Raw genomic sequence first — 20,289 nt, 5'->3', positions numbered from 1 at the left:
AGACTACATAGTGAATTCCAGGTCAGCCTGAACTAGAGTGAGAGCCTGCCTTGAAAAGCAAACAAAAACAAAAGAATATCATATCATCTATGTATATCTATTCTAAAAGAGGCCCTAGTGCTGTCTAGTGCGGGTCAAATATCTTTGAAGAGATGTAGCGAGAAACATATCCCAGGAGCCTGGCCGAAAGGACTCACACAGGACAAATGGGTTCCATCATGCTAGCCTGCCTTATCTCCCATTCCCTGTGCTGGGGAGCAGCCTAAGGTACTGTTTGGGGCCTCTTACCTGGTTATCTGGGTGGTTGACAGTGAAGTAGCCCACACAGACGACGACCTCATGGAGGAGACTTTCACAGGACACTTGACTGCAGTGGCCCAGTAGGGAGCTGGCCATGTGTCTGAATGCAAGGGACAAGCCCTCTGCCCCTACAACAGACTACAAAGACAAGAACTGTTAGAAATCCCCAGTCCAGGGAAAGCCAGGACTGCAAATCACCCAGTAAGACGGAGCCCTGTGAACTCTCTGCTATGGGGCTGGAAGAGCCTGACATTTCTACGGAACTATGGGCGACAGTCAGTTCAGGGGTGCTTTCTCTAATGATTCATAATAAATGTAACATTTAACCTGAAGAACAGAAAACAGAACATAGCAGACCAAATGCCCACAATACATGGGCCAAGACATCTGTCAAAAGTAGTTATTCTCTCTCTCTCTCTCTCTCTTTTTTTAAAAAATTATTTATTTATTTATTTATTTGAGAGCGACAGACACAGAGAGAAAGACAGATAGAGGGAGAGAGAGAGAATGGGCGCACCAGGGCTTCTAGCCTCTGCAAACGAACTCCAGACGCGTGCGCCCCCTTGTGCATCTGGCTAACGTGGGACCTGGGGAACCAAGCCTCGAACCGGGGTCCTTAGGCTTCACAGGCAAGCGCTTAACCGCTAAGCCATCTCTCCAGCCCTCTCTCTCTCTCTCTCTCTTTTTTTTTTTTTTTTTGAGGTAGCATTTCATTCTAGCCCAGGCTGACCTGGAACTTGCTTTATAGCCCCAGGCTGGTATCGAACTCACAGAGATCCTCTTACCTCAACCTTACAAATGCTGGTATTAAAGGCATGTGCTACCATACCTGGCTTGTTTATTCCATTTTTTTGTTTTGTTTTTTGAAGCAAGGTCTCACTCTAGCCCAGGCTGACCTGGACCTCGCTCTGTCATTTCAGGGTGGTCTAGGACTTGCAGCGATCCTCCGACCTCTGCCTCCTGAGTGCTGGGATTAAAGGCATGCACCAACATGCCTGGTATTTATTCCATTTTTAATAACAGTTTTTCTTATTACACCAATATTTTGTTGTATAAAATTTATAAAAGTATAAAATATTAAAATTTACCTGTAAATGCACCACTTAGTTAATTTCCAACATTTTTTTTCTCCTGGCGAATGTATTTTCTAACACAGAGAAGACTTTTTTTTTTTTTTTTTTTTTGTAGTAGGTGCTAGTGATTGAACCTGGCCTTATACATGCTAGGAAGGTACTCCATCACTGGGCTATGTCCCCAGCCTTGTACACAGAGATAAACATATTTCTAATTAGTCACTTATGTTCAAACAAAAAAGAAGCATAAATAAGAACTAATTATTATTCAAATAAATAGCTCTCTAAGCCAAAGGCTCCCAAAAGAATGTTAAAAAACAAACCAAAACAAGAAATCCTCCTCTCAAACTGTGGAGCCCCTCAACTGTAAGGCTTCTGGGATCCTTTCTCCAGACAGGCCAAGGGCTGTCAGCGGTGGGCGACTCAGGAGGAGAGTCTGAGTCTGCCTGTGCAGCCTGAAGCTTCTATTTAATAAACATGTCAAACAGACAGAGCGACAGGAGGGCAAAGGGGAGAGGCGAAGCCCACAGAGCACCCTCGCAGCCCGCACTGGAATGAGGCACTGCTGCTGGCCTGTGGGAAAGGCGGCATGTTAAACTCATCTCTTTATTTGAGGTCTTGTCGGGTTTGAATCCAGGTCAGACAGGCCACAGCATGGACATTTCAGTGAATTAACTTTGCCTAACAATGGGTGAAACAGTCTTCAAGTGGGCATTGCCGAAACAAAATGACTGCTCAATTTTAGGAATGTCTTCTGCCTTAGTCTCAGTGACTCAGCCCCTACCCCCAATGTTTTTCAAGCCCCAAAGAGACTTCGGGAGGGCTTTGCTCCTTTAAATCAAGTAGTGACACCTTCTCAGCCCAGCCTTTATTTAATTAGTTGCGTCCAGCATGTTATGACCTAGTGCCCTCTGTTTAACCTTCACTGATAAGAGCAGGTCAAGGGGCATGTATGTTTGAATATAAAAATTAAACCAATTTTTCAAGGAAACTATATTTCCTTTTTAGCCATAATTAATGGCCAAGTCAGTACATTGATTTGTTTCTTGAGACCACCTTCAATTGTAAAAATTGTCACTGAGAATGTAATATACAATATCCCCGATCTCAAGGCCATCTGTGTCAAAATGATTTCACAGTAAAATCAGGTTCTTGCTGAAAGAAGAAAATATTTTGGCAGTCTTATTGGTACACCATGGAGCCAGCAAAGAAAGAGTTCTGATGGATCACCCTTTTATTGTTACCACATGATAGGTTATCACACAAAGCAAGCACACAGGTGTGTTTTTGAAGAAAGGAAGAGAGGCATAAATGTTGTATTCGGCACTTTCCAACTCAGCATCTGCCACTGGGTCTAGATAACCTCTTCATCCTCACAGGCTGAGTCAGTTTACATATCCTGACTGCCTACTACGTGCTGGCTAGCACAGTGCCATTATGTAATCTTGTCTGATCATCAGTCTTGCGAGGCACGTGTTTCTAACCTGCTTTAAAGATGGAGGTACGGAACCTTGAAGGCTCAGATGGCTTATCTAACATCATACAATTTGAGGAGATGGTGTGATAGACCAGTGGGGTCAGACTGGCTCCAGATCCAGGTTTGCATTTTCATGGTGCACGGGGGCCAGGACAAATCATCACCACGCCTCACATAATCTTGTCTCCCCCTTCCTTAGCAGTTCAGCCCATCTATCTTATGTCAATTGTCTTCTTTGGTTCCTCTTGGCCTTTTAGAGTCTGTTAGATTTTTCTTAAGTCAGACCCATTCTCAGATGCACACCTCCCTTCTTTCCACCTACAATATTTTACTCTGTCCTTTACAGTTCCATCTCTACTTTGACATGCAGTTGTCTTGCTGAACTACAGAACGTGAGTTTCTCTGACCACATCAATTGTAAGAATAGTTCTTTTCTTCCCAAGCCCACTCATTGCTGTGGACTGCACACACTTCTTATTGGAACACTGCATGCCTGATTATCAGTGGTGGCCGCGTGGATAGATGTGCCACCTTAGCATGCTAAATAGAGTGTGGCAGTTGTACAGACAGCTTCAGATCTTTGACAGTTCTCCCACCGAAAGGTGGAGCCTAAGACTCAATAGGGAAGGCTTATGACTAACTCAATCAATATAATATTTTCTTTCTCTCTCTGTCTCTCTCTGTGTGTGTGTGTGTGTGTGTGTGTGTGTGTGTGTGTGTGTGTGTGTGTGTTTGTCTGTCCATGTTAGCGCATGTTGGGGGTCACAGGACAGTTTTTGGGGTGTTAGTTCTGGCCTTCTACCTCGGTCTCTCATTATTTACCACAGCACAGCCAGGCCAAGTGGTTCATGAGCTTCTAGATTACCCCATTTTTGCCTCTCCACTGTAGGTTGTGCTGGATGTACCAAAGCCTGCCACAGCCTCCAGGTTTTATGCCTGCTGTCGGAATTTTTTTTCTTTGTTCATTTTTACTTATTTATTTGAGAGCAACAGACGGGGTGGGGGAGAGAGAGATTGAGAATGGGCACATCAGGGCCTCCATCCACTGCAAACGAACTCCAGACGCATGCGCCTCCTTGTGCATCTGGCTACCATGGGTCCTGGGGAATTGAGCCTTGAACCAGGGTCCTTAGGCTTCACAGGCAAGCGCTTAACCACTAAGCCATCTCTCCAGCCCTGCTGTCGGAATTTGAATTCAGGTACACATGCTTGTGTGTCAAGTGTTTTATCCATCAAGTCATCTCCTAAGCACCCTCCCCCTTCACTTTTTTAAAAAGACAGAGTCTTATACAGTGGAGTCTGGCCTTTAGTTCATTGTATAGCTAAGGCTGGCCTTGAACTCCTGATCTTCCTGCCTCAGGTGTAATTGTGCCATAGCATGTATATGAAGGCCGGCAGACAGCTTAAAGAGCTGCTTCTCGCCCTCCACCTCATTTGAGGCAGGGTCTTTGTTCATTGTTGTGTTTGCTAGATTAACTAGCCCGAGAGCTTTCAAGAAACTCTCCTGTCTCCACTTCCCATGGTGTGCTGGAATTACAGAAGTCTGCTTGAGCTTCTGCCTTTGATGTGGGACCTGGGGACCCAAGCTTGGCCACTCATACTTGCACACAACAAGCACTTTATCCCCTCACCCTATCTGAAGTTTGAACTCAGAGAACCTGTGATCACAATACTCATCGCATTGTTTGCTTGCCCAATTAAGTTTTTTTAAATGCATGAAGTTAACTGGAAATAATAAGGTAATCATTGGAAAATCTTATTAAAGGGCCCTGATGCTAGAGCTTCTGGCCATCTGGGTCATCTCAGATGGTAATGAAGAGTCAGGCAGAAACAAGAGCTGATCGCAGCACCAAAATGATCCTTGCAGGCTTTCCTGATCTGTGCTCTGGGTGAGGTTAAAGGGACCTACGAGCTATGGCAGGGAAGAGATGAGAGAGAGCAATATTAACTGAAATCAGAGAAGAGAGGAGGGGCAGAATGGAGACAAAAAGGAAGAAACACTAGGCAGGAAAGAGATAAGGAAAAAATAGGAGCTGTGTTGCAAAGAGAAGCAAGTGAAGGTGTGGAGAGCCGTGAAGGCCGCTGAGCACGGCTCTTCCATGCGAGTGGCCAAGCGTCCGTCATGAAAGCGCCGCTCTTCAGCCACTCGGGTGCTGTTTGCTTAGTATTTTTGGAAAACATGCTCTAGTAGGAGATATGGCAAGGAACTGGAAAGGAGAAATCTTGGATTTATTGTGGGAAGATATGAAGGGTTCCAGAAATAAGCTTTCGAGTTTTCTAACATTACTGGCCATTGTGACTAAGGCCACCCAGGAGCAGGGCCAGTCGGAGGTCAGTGGTGCTCCCCTGTGAGAGAGGCCACACAGGGACCCGAGGTTTCCTCAGAGTGATGGATGGAATGGCTGACTTCATCTAGGTGCCTGCTTATGATGCAGAATGTCCTGGGACAGTATTAATCCTCACAAAAGACCCAGAAAACTGGAAGCTAAGAGACAGTTTTTAGATATCTGCCTTTACATAATTTTTGGCAACAATAAAATCACTTCACTTGGACCTAGCTGATGTGTAGAATGTCAGACTCCATGTCTTGAGGACAAAATTAGGGTCCTCTGATTTCCATGTTGTTTCCAGATGGAACACACAGTCTTGGGTTTTCACAAGAAACAAGTGTTTTGTGTAACCAGAAGCAAGAATCCCTGACATTTTCTGGAGCTGATGTCTCCATTTTCAGGTGTGGCTTCAAAACCACAACTACGCGTCATGTAGTCACCACCGAGGCTAGCTCAACTGCTTTGCAAACAGAAATGCCTTAACCCTGTGGGAGAGATTTCTGTTCTTTTAATGGATAAAGCAACTCTACAAAGTTTCAAAACATAAGATCCAATGATACCACTTACTCAGTCTCTTTTTACTTAAGAGAATCACAGGAAGACATTAGTTAAATAAGTACACGCATCATTAGTTACAAAACAGAAATCTTTCCTTTGTCTCAGGATAGCCAAGACCGCTATCTTCACACGTTCTATCTCTATAATCTTTTTCCCTCTTAGCAGAGTAATTCATCTAAATTATGGGTTCATCATCTGCCAAGTTTGTTCCTTTTTAATGAAATCACTTGACAGTTAATAAACTGAAAGAGAAAGTCTACTCCTTGGGGCTTGCTCTGCTCCAAAGGTTCAATGTTTTTGAAAATTAAATTTCCTACACGAAAAAAGTCTTTTTTCTAAGCTGACAGTCTGATGTTACAGTATAAAGCAATTTTTCTTTCCTTAGCTATAAAAACTTAATTTATAGGGGTTTGCACATTTAATTATAAATGCACTTTACTTTGGACACAAATCAGTTAAATCATCTAGAGAGTCATATCAATCACAATAATTTATCAATTTTTGTTCTGTTTAGATAAGAAACCATTAGTTTCTGTAATATTTAAAAGTTGATGGGATGATAATACTTTTATCTAAAGAAGTCACGCAGAAAGCTTGTAAGTACTACTATAGCAGAGCTTGAATTTCAGACACATGAAGAGTCATAGATGACTGGTCTTGGTTGAGCCACATGTAACCTTAGGCAAATTATTTATTTGCCTATTTCTCTATCTATAAAATGGGCACAGTAATATTTTTATGTGGTTACCCGTGTGATCTATCTAAAAACAACATGGAAATCAGAGGACTTAATTTTGCCCTCAGGGTATGGAATCTGTAGTCTGCCTGTTGCAGTCAGGCTTGCATTGCTGGCAGAAATCACTCGACCAAGGGCAGCTTTTGGGAAAAAAAAGGTTTATTTTGGCTTACAGACTCAAGGGGAAGCTCCATGATGGCAGGGGAAAATGATGACATGAGCAGAATGTGGACATCACCCTCTGGCCAACATAAGATGGAAAAAGCAAGAAGAGTGTATGCTCTACACTGGAAGGGGAAACTGACTATAATACCCATAAACATGCCTCCAACAATACACTACCTCCAGAAGGCATTAATTCCCAAATCTCTACCAGCTGGGAACCTAGCATTCAGAACACCTAAGTTTATGGGGAACACCTGGATCAAAGCACCATATTCTGCCCCCAGCCCCACCATAAACTGATAACCATACATGTTGTAAAATAAAATGCATTTAGCCCAACTTTAAAAGTCCCCATATCTTTATTAATCCTAATGATTTACAAATATCCCCATAGTCCAAGGTCTTTTATGTGATCAAAAATCCCCCCCCCCAAACCCATAATGGAATAAACATTCACACTGCAGAAGATGGCATTGGGCATAGCAAAGAAATATTCAGCCAATACAAGATTTAAAACAAGGCAAACATCAAACTCTGTAGCTCCAAGTCCAACAACTTTAGCCAATGACAAGTCTCCAAGTCTGATAATTCTAACCAGCAACAAGACTCTGGAGTTCCAATTCAGCCAGGCTACTCACAGTCCTGGAAAACTCCACTGGGGCTGGCAGCTTTCCTTAACATCCATCTCATGGTCCTGGCATCTCCACTAGGTCTCCACTGCAACCCACAGTCCATCCTCATGGCTCTATCAGGCATCTAGAATACCTGCTTCACACTGCTCACGGCCATTTCCAAAACAAAAGACTGCATTGCAAACTCAATGACCCTCTCTTTCCTGCATTTTCTTATACTCCACAATACCACGTAGGATGCCAATTTGTTAATCCAAGGGGGTATAAAGCAGACTTTGAAGAACAGGACACTCTTTCAGCATTCAGGCCCCCTTTAAAAGACTGCATTCTTTCTGTTGTCCCAATGCAGGTCAGCTGTCCCAATCTCAATGGTTGCAATCTCTCTACTGCAGCTGAACAGGAAGCAGTTTTGGCCTAAAGATTTCTTTCTGTGTCATATCCCTCTGCTCCCACCAGTCCATTTCTATGCAAAGCAATACTGCACAAGTTCTCAGGACACAGGTGTAACAGCAAGCCTCTCACACAAACGGCTTCTAGCCCAGACCAGGCAAAGCTCTTCCTTACCCTCATAAGGCAAACCTCAGAGTCCATAGTTCTTACTGCATTCAGGTCTTTCTACTGTGATAAGAACAGTCCATCAAACTGTACTTATAGCACTGCAATGTGTCTCTTAGGCCAAGGTTTCAAATCCTCCCACAATCCTCTTGAGAATCAGCTCCAAAAGACAAAAGCCACACAGTTAGGTGTCTAGCAGCAACCCCACTCTCAGTATCAACATTACTGCTACAGTCAGGTTCTCATTACTGGCAGAAATCAAGAGCAGCTTTTGGGGAAAAGGGGGGTTTATTTTGACTTATAGACTTGAGGGGAAGCTCCATGATGGCAGGGGAAAATGATGGCATGAGCACAGGGTGGATATTACCCCCTGGCCAACATTAGATGGATAATAGCAACAAGAGAGTGTGCCCAACACTGGCAAGGGGAAACTGGCTATAATACCCATAAGCCTGCCCCCAATAATCCACTGCCTTCAGAAGGCATTAATTCTCAAATCTCCATCAGCTGGGAACCTGGCATTCAGAACACCTTAGTTTATAGGGGACACCTGAATCAAACCACTATACTACCCATCATCTAGGTTTAAATAAAGTGATTTCCCTTATCACGGAAGATTAAGAGAAAGCAAGGATCTAAAAACTACCTCCCAGTTTCCAGTTTTCTGGGCCTTCTCACTAGGATTAACAGTGTACCAGTACATTGTGCATTGTAAATAAGCACTCAGATGAAACCAGCTATTCTATCCATCACTCAGAGGAAGCCTCAGGTTCCTGTGCTACCTCACTCACAAGGGAGATACCTACAGTGTTTAGAAGACAGTAGATTAGTATATGGAATGTATGTTTTATAATTCTACTTATTATAGCTTATTTCTATGTCTGCTTCCCAGAGGAGAACCACACATCATATATACGTTAAAATATTGACTTTTTGTTAGTATCAACATGAACCAAAGCTTAGTACCTGAAAAACAGGCAGATTAAGAGCCGCAAAGCTGTTGAAGAAACGTAAACTCTGAATGGCTACTTGGATGGTGTTCTGTGTGTAACTCTCCTTGGGGCTGGCAGTGCTGGGGTCCGAGATGGTGCCATGGAAGAGGACGCAGTAGAGCATGTGTAGAACTCCAGCCAGGTCTGTGGCCTGAAGAGCAGCTGTCAGCCCTGTGGGATCCTGGTGATTATTGTCAAATACGCTGTAGGACCTGACAAAGAAACATTCAACTCTTTGAAAGAAATCTGGTTAAAGGATGTTAGCATTTTTATAGGTCAAATGGAACAAGACAAGCAGACCGTTAAAAGCAAACCATCTGAGTTGTGTAATGTGGTAACAAGAACCCTCTAGGAACAAATGATATACTGTGGCTTCCCTCTCCTTCCCAGGGGAGAGCAGGCTGCTGCAGCAGGGGCAACCAAGCACAGGATAGTCAGTACTGAGGTGCGACCACCCTCCTCTCATTCGGCAGCCTCGGAGGCCCCACTTTGTTTAATGCCTGTGTCTGGGCATAGGGTCGATGAGAGCTTTCAGCCTCAGAGACCCCAAACATTTTAGTTTCCTTTTCTGAATATACAAAGAGAATCTTGTCAGGAGAGGCAACTCCCAGGAAAACAAGGGGCCTTAAAAACATGCAGTCTTTGTTTGGGTAGGGCTAACCCTCCAAGTGTTTTGTAGGCACTGTTCCAGTATCAAAGAGTATTAGTGGGCCAGGTTATGAGGGCCAGAGTCCCAATATCTAGCTCATTAAATCTATATAGATACCAATGTGAAGTCAGCTTAGCAACTGAGATGAAGAGTTTTGTGGATGAGGCAGAAGAGTCAAGTTGTTGGTAAATGATTTGTAAAATCAACAGAAAGCAGCAAGATTCTGTTGAATCAGCCTCCCTCCTGAACTAAGGTGCACACAAAGCATATGGGTCCGAAAGGCAGGCAAGCAAAGCACACGTGGCCAAACATTCACTTACCCGTTTTTCCCTCCTAGAAACACTTCCTAACTCATTGCCAATATGTTTCAGATAACTTCTTCCTAGTCTGCTCTAGCTCAAGGGTGTCCAGGCCCAGGGTTTCCCTGGCTGTTCAGCACAGTTCAGGGATAGTCCATGTCATACTCAGCTAATGAGATGGACAGAGAGGTGCTTTGCTAATATGCACAGAAAGAGGTTCTCAGTTTTCTCTCCAAGGTCTGAATGAGAGACGGTGCCAGGCCTGCAGCTGCGACAGACAGCTCTAGCTATTGCCTAAACAAACCCCCAAGTTCCGGAGCTGATCCCAGTGGGCCAAGGCACCACCTTTCTTCACAGAAATGGAAGGCTGTTTCTCTCAGGTGGGAAGTTGTGAGGCTCAGCTCAACATCTTCCTTTCACTGAACCCGTGCGATGATACAATACCCAGCAGAGGTGATGGTGTTACCATTGCGCTCTGTTGCCCTTCCCTAGCTCTTAACACGGATGCAGGTCTTCTCTACTACTTGTCATGCCTTCTAGCTGGAATCTGGAATAGTAGTGAGGCATTAAAGATCTATGATTAAAGCCGGGCATGGAGGTAGGAGGATTGCCAAGAGTTCGAGGCCACCCTGAGATGACATAGTGAATTCTGGGTCAGCCTGGACTACAGTGAAACCCTACCTCAAAAAAACCAAAAAAGGCTGGGTGTGGTGGTGCATGCCTTTAATCCCAGCACTCGGGAGGCAGGAGTAGAGGATCCCCATCAGTTCGAGGCCACCCTGAGACTACATAGTGAATTCCAGGTCAGCCTGAGCTAGAGTGAAACCCTACCTCAAAAAAAAAAAAAAAAAAAAAATATATATATATAAAAGATATATGACTACTTCAGTATTTTGCTTAGAATCATTCAAAGAGATACCACTAATTAAATTAAGAATGATGCCTGGTTTGTGAGTTTCCTAGTCAACTGTATACATTCTTCAACTCTTAAATTATTTTTCTCTGTGGGACAATTTTATTAATTTGAATTTGGGAGTTGCATCAAAGTAGAGTTTTATCCATAATGCTAGCTAATAATTATGTTTTGGATATATTCTACTTTTGATATTGCTAAGAACACCTCTGACTTCCCTGTACACCTTGTTCTGTTCTCATGAAAGAAGCTCTTATGAATGAAATACGGCACGGTGTTCTAGGCACATTCACATTTTTGGCTCATCTCATTCCTATTACTTTTCATTATTGTAGGGAAGGTGCAATTGTTCCTGTTTACACATGTTGTAACTAAGACTTACGCAGATCACTGAGCTGCTTTACATCATAGAGATTTGCCAGCAGCAGAGGCAGGGTTCTGTGCCAGGCTTTTCACTCTCAAACACCCAGGCCAAACAGAATGTGATCCATCATTTTCCTTTCAATCCTTGCTTTAGTCAAAAGTTTCAACTAACTGAAAACAGTTAAGGTACATATACAGTGCACTGCAATTTTGTGTCATAAGGAAGTATTTTTGTCATATGAAAATCAATAAAAATGTAAGCTTCAGAAAGGGAACTTACTTGATTATAGGCACATCTGGACCTTTTTGCAAACTTCTGTTAGCTAATGTCAATGGCCCTTACTTCCATTAAGACCAAAAGAATTAGGGGTCAGACCTCAGCTAGAGACATGAGAAGAGACTAATGTGTCTCCGGTTATTATATAGGTTTTAAAAGGGAACCGTGTTTGTATAAAATTGACTGCCTTTTAGAACCAGACAAGTCAAAAAGATATTTCTCCTCAAAGCTAATTTCTAATAGGCTTTCAGAACCTTGGGAATGAGTGACACCATTGCTGGAGCCAAAGTTTAACTGCTCTGTGATTCCGATTCTGACTTCCCCTTGACTGTGCCTGCTGCTTTTAAGCAGCATTAGAATATATCCTGATGTGGATATTCAGGAACATAGCTTTATCACTGAAGACACTTGTAATATTCAACTTTTTGTGCATTTATTAAATGATATGGATTCACTATTTTACCTCTTCTGAAGAATAAATGCCCCCCCCCAAAAGAATGGAAGGTCCTCTCTTACACCATTATTTTGGAAAACACGAATCTGACAGATTATAAAACAGCATGACCTCAGGTGTGCAAATGTTCCAATGAAGTGAAAGTGCTGATTGGGGAAAATCAACTAAGCATCCAAGAGCTCAGAGGTGGAAATGGTTTACAAATGCATATACTACTGCTTCAGGGAGAACAAGGCCACGGGGGCGGGGGGGGGGGGGGCTTGTACTCTGTTCTTGGCCTCCACAGGACTAACGCAAACCTGAAGAGAATTCAGACAGTGTTTACTTTCAAGTTAGCCTGAAATACAGATAATTTGTCCATGAACAGGCTACTGGCTCCTCTTGGGTCTTAACTGTCAGCTATAATCACTCTAACCTAAATGTTTATAATAAAAAAGGTAAAAGGCCTTATTCATATCAGGCATAAGTCATAAAGTTTTCTTAAAAAGTCCATGGAAATGTAAAAAACTCAAACCTGAAATTGTGTATGCTACACTAAGATATTATTGATATGGCTGGGGATTTCAAGGTGTTTTTATTTGGACACCAGGGCTGCAGATCTTAGTGGAATATTCATTTTTTTTAATTTTATTTTACTTATTTGAGAGAGAGATAGAAAGGGAGGTAGAGGAAGGGAGGGAGGGAGGGAGAATTGGTGTGCCAGGGCCTCCAGCAACTGTAAATGAACTCCACAAATGCATGTGCCACCTTGTGCATCTGGCTTATATGGGTACTGGGGAATTGAACCTGGGTCCTTAGACTTTGCAAGGCATGTGCTTTAACCATTAAGCAATCTCTCCAGCCTGGGGTATTCATTTTTATTCAATAAAACTAGATTTGGGGGGGCTGGAGAGATGGCTCAGTAGTTAAGGCACTTGGCCTGCGAAGCCTAAGGACCCACGCTCAATTCTCCAGGACCCACGTAAGCCAGATACAGAAGGTACCACATGTGTCTGGAATTTGTTTGCAGTGGCTAGAGGCCCTGGCATACCTGTTCTCTCTCTCTGTCTCTCTTTTTCTCTTTCTCTCTCAAATGAATAAATAAATTTTAAAAACCTAGATTTGATTAAGAAAAACTATGACTGGGCCATCAATACTGCTGTATATAGCACCTGAAACCCAACTCACCTTATAGGATAGCACAGGTAGGCCAGAAAAGAATCAAATAAAATAAATAATGAAAAAGAATCAAATCAGTGGTTTATACAAGTGTCATGCATTCCATCTTTGCAATTACAAGCTACTTATATATCAGGCCTTGGTTGGCCTACAAAACTGCAAGGGAGGGGCAGGTCTACACTCCATGATCCCTTCTCCCATTTGCTCTGAGTTTGTTTCTTCTCATTTCCCTGGTCTCCATTTTTGACTTGCAATGTTTACTCTGGTCTACTTTAGGGCTGCTAATCTTCTATATACCTGTTTTCACAGCTTCTTGGATCTCACTTTTGCTCATACATTTAGTTCTAAAATTCAAGGCATTCTTTTAAGAATGTGCCATTTTAGCCCAACTACCCTCAAAGGTCTACACAGTGTTCAAGTGGGTAGGATTAAGTTATCATCTGCCCTGATGATGAATGAAAACTTCACTGTGCAATAAGTGAATTATTTCTCAGCAGCATTTCAGCTTTTAGGCTCTTATATTTTGGGATATTCCATAAAAGTCAAACTGTATCCAGTGACATCATCATCTACCAGGCTCTGTGGTGAGCACAAAAAGGAATGACATCCTGTTCAAAATCCCAACGCAGCTGTGCTCCAGGAACAATGAGCGCTGGGGATTGAGAGGGAAAGGGAGGCCTGGGCCTACTCTAGAGGAGGTTACAGCTCAGAACTGGCATGTGCACTCCTTGGATTCTAGCTCCTTACTCTGTCTTCAAAGCCAGCAGCACAGTGTCTTCAAATCTTTAACACACTATTTTCCAGCCTCCCTCTTAAAGACCTTGTGATTACTTAGGTCTACCTATGTAATCCAGGATAATCTCATTTTAAGATTCTTATCATATCTGCAAAGTTCCTTTTGCATGCAAGCTAATATTCATAGGTTTTGGGGATTAGGACACAGATATCTTCTGAGGGTCATTATTCTGCCTACCATAGTGGGTCTATTCATTCATGGTTCATTCCTTCAACAAATATTTATTGATGGTAAAAATATTTATTGACGGTAGGTACTAGAATTCACATTTTAGTACTGGGAGACAAAAATAAAATAGCAATTTTATTATATGTAATATACAGTATGTCAGATGTGATATGTTAATGGAAGAGCAGTAGACATGGTTAGGAAAAAAATGTATGGAGAAGGAGAGAGAGAATGGACACACCAGGGTCTCCAGCCACTGCAAAGAAACTCTAGATGCATGTGCCACCTTGTACATCTGGCCTATGTGGGTCCTGGGGACTTGAACCTGGGTCCTTTGGCTTTGCAGGCAAACACCTTAACCATTAAGCCATCTCTTCAGCCTCAAATCCGAATTTCTAATGTCTCTCCTCATCTCTTGGTCCTTACTCCTGATTTCATTTCTTTTCACTCTATTTTAACAATTTTATGTGTGTGCTTGTATGGATGTGAAAGGTGCTGGTCTCTCCTCCCACCTTGTTGGAGATAGGGTTGCTCTTGTTTGCTGCCAGGAAGGTCAGGCTCGCTGGCTTTCAAGTGTCAGGATTCTCTTGATTCTGCCTCCTATGTGTACCACTTTGCTTCTGGCTTGACATGGGTGCTGGAAATCCACATTCTGGTCAGCAGACTTCCAGAGCACTAAGCTGTCTCCCACCACTTTCTCATCTTCACATTCAGCACTTACTGTGTTTCTGGACCACAGCAAATCAGAGCCTAGTCATTCTTCTTGATTTGATTATCCTTCCCTCGGTTCTTCTCGTGGTTGGTCCCTTCCCTAGCTGTGTGCACCATGGAGTTCCTGGTTGGTCCCGGCTAAGTCCAGAGAAGGTTTTCCTGGCCATTCCATATACAGAAGCCCCAGGCCATGTTACTCTGACATTGCAACCTGATTTCCTTCTCATGTCACATATCACTAGCTACAATTACTTTGTTTGTTTTTGGTTTATTGTCCCCTCCACCCCTTGTTAGACTATAAAGTCCACAACAGCAGTATCTTGTTCATTAAATAGGTTCCCCAATACTTTGACAAGTATCTGGCACACAACATATGCTCAGTAAAAATAATGAGAAAATATATGTCAAAGAAATGAAAGAGTTGATCTTAGCAAGCATGCAAATGCATGGTGGTCTTGAAGACTCCTCCTTACCTTAGGAGATGTGAATAGTCCTTCTTCCTATATTAAGAATAGGTTCAGGAAAGGGGGTCTTGGAATAGGACAATGGTGCACACTGGTATTTGCCGGGACTGCCAATGAATAGCTATTTTCTCAGATTTCATTTTGTCTAGTCATATGCTAAATGTCTAAAGGTAAGTTACTTGGATACTTAGCTTCTTTCCTAGGTAAATCTTTTAATTGAAAACAAAACCATACCCACAGGGCAAGAGGACTAATAAATCAGAAGTAGATAAATATCAAGTAACAAGTATAAAGAGTGTACTCCATATCATATTTCCGAGGCAGGCACCCCTTGGGCTGAATTAGTTAGGATTGGATTAGATTCTGGGAGACAGAAGTAAAAAATAACCGTGGTTTGTGATCTTCAAATCTGGTTGGCTTATGTGGGCACTGGAGAATTGAACCTGGGTTGTTAGGCTTTGTAGGCAATACTTTAGCCACTAAGCTATTTCTCCAGCTCTTGATATAATTTTTGTTATTCAATTAGAAAGTTTATTGAGAGGCTGGAGAAATGGCTTAGCAGTTAAGGGCACTTGTCTACAAAGCCCAACAGCCCAAGTTCTGTTTCCTAGTACCTATGTAAACCAGATGCACAACAAAGCGCATGCAATGGCAGGTCATAGTGCACCCATTCTGTCTGTCTGTCTGGTCATCTTTTTTAGCCCTAGAAGATACGTAGTGATGCATTTGATCAACTGGGATGGGCTTTTCACAAGTATACTAGCATTGCTCAGTCATGAATACATTAAAGCCCCATAGTTCTTGCTCTGGATTCTCACCTTTCAGATCAGAAGGATGTGGCCAGGTGTTCCTTCTTACCAATACTGAGGTTGTCATGGCCCTTGGACCATATGAGCAGGACTGTGAGGTAACTTCCAAGGAGACTGCTCACATGAACACTGAATCCAGGACACATGAAAGGTATTCGACTAATGGTACTATTTCCCTTAGTTCCCCGTGCCTAGTACTGTTACATTCACTTCATTGCTCATCCCTCAATGTCAGTCAGCCTTTTGTCCAAACCTCTGGACAACAAAAGAGCTAGGAGTTAAACGATAATACCAAGAGATAGGGTGACAATACCAAGTAAGACACTGCAGAGAGTGGGGTAGGCTGGAATGTGACACACACATTGCATTTTTTCAAACACAACCGTAACAGGAGTTGTGGTCCCTCATGCTTCTCTAGAAACTCCATATTTCCCATCAAGGGATCAAGTCTATTTCTTCTCTCTTTGAATCTGGGTAGGACTACACAACTATCTCAGTGGACATGATGCTCTGTGACTCCCAAGGCTAGGCCAGAAAAATGCTATGGTTTCCAACTACTCTCCTACTGCCAGGAGGCTTGTTCTCAGAACCCAGCCATCACGCTGTGAAGCAGCCCAAATTTGCCCATGCAGGCACTCCTCTCAGCTGACAGCTGGCATTAAGTGCAGGTATGCGTAAGAACTCAGAAGATCCAATCTCCAGCTTTCAAGTCTTCTGAGATCCCAGACAGTGTGCAGGAAAGATAATTCACCTTCTCTGTACCTTGACAGAACCCCACCTTCAGAGTCTTTGAGAGCGCCAGATGTTTTATGCCACCAAACATTAGGGGTAGTTTGTTACACAGTCATGTAATTGGAAAAGGGTGAAGAAAAGCAAAGGAAAATATGAGCAAAGAAGAGGCATGCAGGGTGAAGGGTGGTGTTAAGATTGGCTTGCATGTTCCCACGGAACAGAGAGTCTAGTACTAACAGGCAGCAATAGAGAGACAGCTTTCAGTTTGGTATAAGGAGAAACTTTTTTTTTTTTAAATTTTTATTTCTTTTTTAAAAATTATTATTTATTTATTTATTTGAGAGCAACAGACACAGAGAGAAAGAGAGAGAGAGAGAGAGAGAGAGAGAGAGAGAGAGAGAGAGAGAGGGAGAGAATGCGCATGCCAGGGCTTCCAGCCACTGCAAACGAACTCCAGACGCGTGCGCCCCCTTGTGCATCTGGCTAACGTGGGACCTGGGGAACCGAGCCTCGAACCGGGGTCCTTAGGCTTCACAAGCAAGCGCTTAACCGCTAAGCCATCTCTCCAGCCCAAGGAGAAACTTTTTAAGCATCAAAATTCCATCAGTGGTATGAGATCCTTAGTAAGTAATGAGTTCTCTGCTAGTTTGTGTGTGTGTGTGTATTTAAACAGAAATCAGCAGATTACTGAAAATGGAAGACAGGTGACATTATGTCAGCAGAATATGGCTGCAGATTACAGATATGAGGGCAGGAGGAGGAATGAACAGAGATGAGGAGGTCTGGAGCCTGACGCCTGAGAGCAATCTTGCCATACAGACAGAGAGAGAGATCAGAGAGGGTTTTTCAAAACATCTTCTTTCCATTCTTTTCCTCTTGTCCCAGACACTGTCAATGGCCTTCTCACTTCCTACCTTTTCTCCAATACATTCTTCCTATAATGCTTTATTAAAGCTTTCCAAATTTGGCTCTTAGCAAGTTACATCCCTGCTCAAGGACTGTTAATGATACTGCTGTCACCATGGCTCAGAAAACAACTTAATATAGTCTTTTTATATTTGTCATCTTTTTTGAATGCATATGTGTATAATATGCAAGCATGTAGGCATGTTTGTATATGTGGGTTGAGTGACTTTCCTGATCATTCTCCACTTATTTAGTGAGGAAAGGTCTATCATTGAGCCCAGTGCTCACTGATTGGGCTAGTATAACTAGCCAGCTTGCCCTAGGGATCCCTTCTCCACATTCCAAGGGCTGGGACTACAGGCAGGCTGCCACATATACTGCATGTACATGGGTGCTAGGGATTTGATCCCTGGTACCCATGCTTGTGCAGTATGTGTTTTAACCACTGAGCCATTCCTAAGCCCTCTTATACTTAGTATCTTGATTGAATATTGTAATGATCTGGGAAGCATTAAAATCACCACCCTATATATTTCAAAGTTCAACTAAAGTAGTATATTCATTGTTCATATTTTTTCATAATGTCTTTGCTTGTGTTATTCTCTCTTTTTTTTTTTTTTTTTTTTTTTTGGTTTTTCGAGGTAGGGTCTCACTCTGGTCCAGGCTGAGCTGGAATTAACTCTGTAGTCTCAGGGTGGCCTTGAACTCACGGCGATCCTCCTACCTCTGCCTCCCGAGTGCTGGGATTAAAGGCGTGCGCCACCACGCCCGGCGTTATTCTCTTGATCTACTTTTTTCTCAACTCTAACTGTTCCTATCTGTCAAAATATTTTATTTATTTATTTATTTATTTGAGAGAGAGAGAGAGAGAGAGAGATAGAGGCAGATAGAGGGAGAATGGGTATCACAGGGCCGCTAGCCAGTGCAAATGAGCCACCTTGTGCATCTGGCTTACATGGGTCCTGGGAAATCAAACCTGGGCCCTTTGACTTTGCAGACAAGTGCCTTCACCACTAAGCAATCTCTCCAGCCATATTCTTATCGTTTTTATCTTCCAAGATCCAGGCTGAATTTTAGCCACTCTAGAAACTAGCTATTCCTTATAAATAAACAACTAGATGCCATCTCTCTCTCCTCTGAACTCCTTGAGGATCACGATAATGATAGTGGCTGATACTTGTTAAGCATCTACAATGTCAGGAGGCTTGCTACGTGATTTTATGTGCTCTTGTACCATGGTTATTAGTATATACCACTTCTTTCTCCCACTAACTTACCAGGTGCTTGAGAATACAACAGAAGTCTGTAGTCATTTCTGTTTTTCTCCAAATCTAGCACAGGGCCTGGCATAGAGCAAGTGCTACATAAATATTTGTTCAGTGAATGAATGTATAGGTATTGAGGCAGAATTAAACTTTACCTTTGTTTGAACAAATGGTTTGGAAGCATCCTCATACACTTGAGAAGCACTCATTTATATTCATATAATGAACAGGCTAAATTATAAATCATTTTTATCTTTTTATGACACAGGCTTCCAGACTTTGGCTAGAATGCATTTTGTTAGTGTAGTTTATGAATATGAAAATAAAAAGCACAAATACATATAATAACAAACTTCCTTTTCACAAAAGTATTCTAAAATTCAGAAGTCTTCTCCAACCAATCAGAATTAGCCAGATCTTACAAGCTCTTCTTTCTGCAGCATAGTTGAAAAGCTTGTAATGATTATTATTTTAAAAAACCAGCCATGGATCCCTGTCTCTTGGCCCTTCCAGCACTGTGCCCAGCATGGTTATGAATGTATGATGTGACTGCCCATTAAGTGGAGAGCCTGTCTTGGTTGCAATTTACAATCACTCATTACTTTTCTGATCCTATTAGTTCTGCTAAAGAGTCAGCACCTTAAAGTAGATTCTGAGCCTCAGCTGATTATGGATTAAGGATGCTGCCCTGAGATTTGAAAACTATCCTTTCTTTCTACTTCTTGTAGGACCAAGAATGGAAAATTTGTAACAATTTAGGCCAATAAAATAAACATTTCTGAAATCCTATTACATGTAGGATTACATATGAGATATAAACAGTTCAATTTTAAGTGATTAATAGTTATAGCTTGTGAACAGCTCCCATCTTAATGTTCTATAGTAATCCTAAACTAAAAGCAATCCTTTTATCAGAGGATCACATTTTCACTTTTTACTTCAAGAAATGCCGGTTCATTGTTCAGACCCAAGTCTGGTACAGAAGTCCTGGGCCTGCACCCTTTGGCTTTTCACCCCCACGTTGAAGCACAGATTAACAGCACAAATTCTGACACCCAAATTGCCTCTCAGAACACCTAGGTAAAAATTAGAAGATTAAGGGCACAATGGGAAAGTAGTGCAGAAGCAGACCCGCTGTAATCTCCACCACAAAGGACCGGCCACTGGCAGACTGCAGAGTGTTTACTCAAGGCCTTGCTATCAATTAGGCTGCTTAATTATCTCAGGCTCAGCCAGTTCAAGAGGCAATTTTTGAAGGCCTCCGTGGCTTCTCTTTGTCTTTTATTCAGGGTAATCACAAAAGGGCTTTGAGTACAAGCCTTCCTGGACATTCTGGCTCTGGCTGGTTTTTAGTAGCCAAAACAGGCATTATGTGAATTATTACCATAAAGCAAAAACTACAGGACCTTGTTTCTTAGACATAGCTGTGACTTAACAGGGAAACTCTAATGCATGTAAGAAAATGCTTGACTTGTGTTACTGCACTTTACTATTTAATTCATGGAAA

At 42.4% G+C, this 20,289-nt stretch overlaps 1 protein-coding gene across 2 annotated transcripts in view; it reads right to left on the bottom strand.

The window, feature by feature from the left end:
* Nucleotides 1-20,289, bottom strand: part of Scaper (S-phase cyclin A associated protein in the ER) — a 424,329-nt gene that overhangs the window by 31,173 nt on the left and 372,867 nt on the right. For both annotated transcript variants that reach the window (XM_004660424.2, XM_004660425.2), the window contains exons 28-29: nt 8,793-9,030; nt 289-438 (exon numbers count right to left, since the gene is read on the bottom strand). In XM_004660424.2, coding sequence (XP_004660481.2) covers nt 289-438; nt 8,793-9,030 — 388 coding nt within the window. The remainder of the gene's footprint in view (nt 1-288; nt 439-8,792; nt 9,031-20,289) is intronic.

Source organism: Jaculus jaculus, chromosome 10 (assembly GCF_020740685.1).
Source record: "Jaculus jaculus isolate mJacJac1 chromosome 10, mJacJac1.mat.Y.cur, whole genome shotgun sequence".
NCBI lineage: Eukaryota > Metazoa > Chordata > Mammalia > Rodentia > Dipodidae > Jaculus > Jaculus jaculus.
The sequence above is the reverse complement of the archived record's forward strand: the minus strand, read 5'-3'. Positions and strand labels throughout refer to the sequence as shown.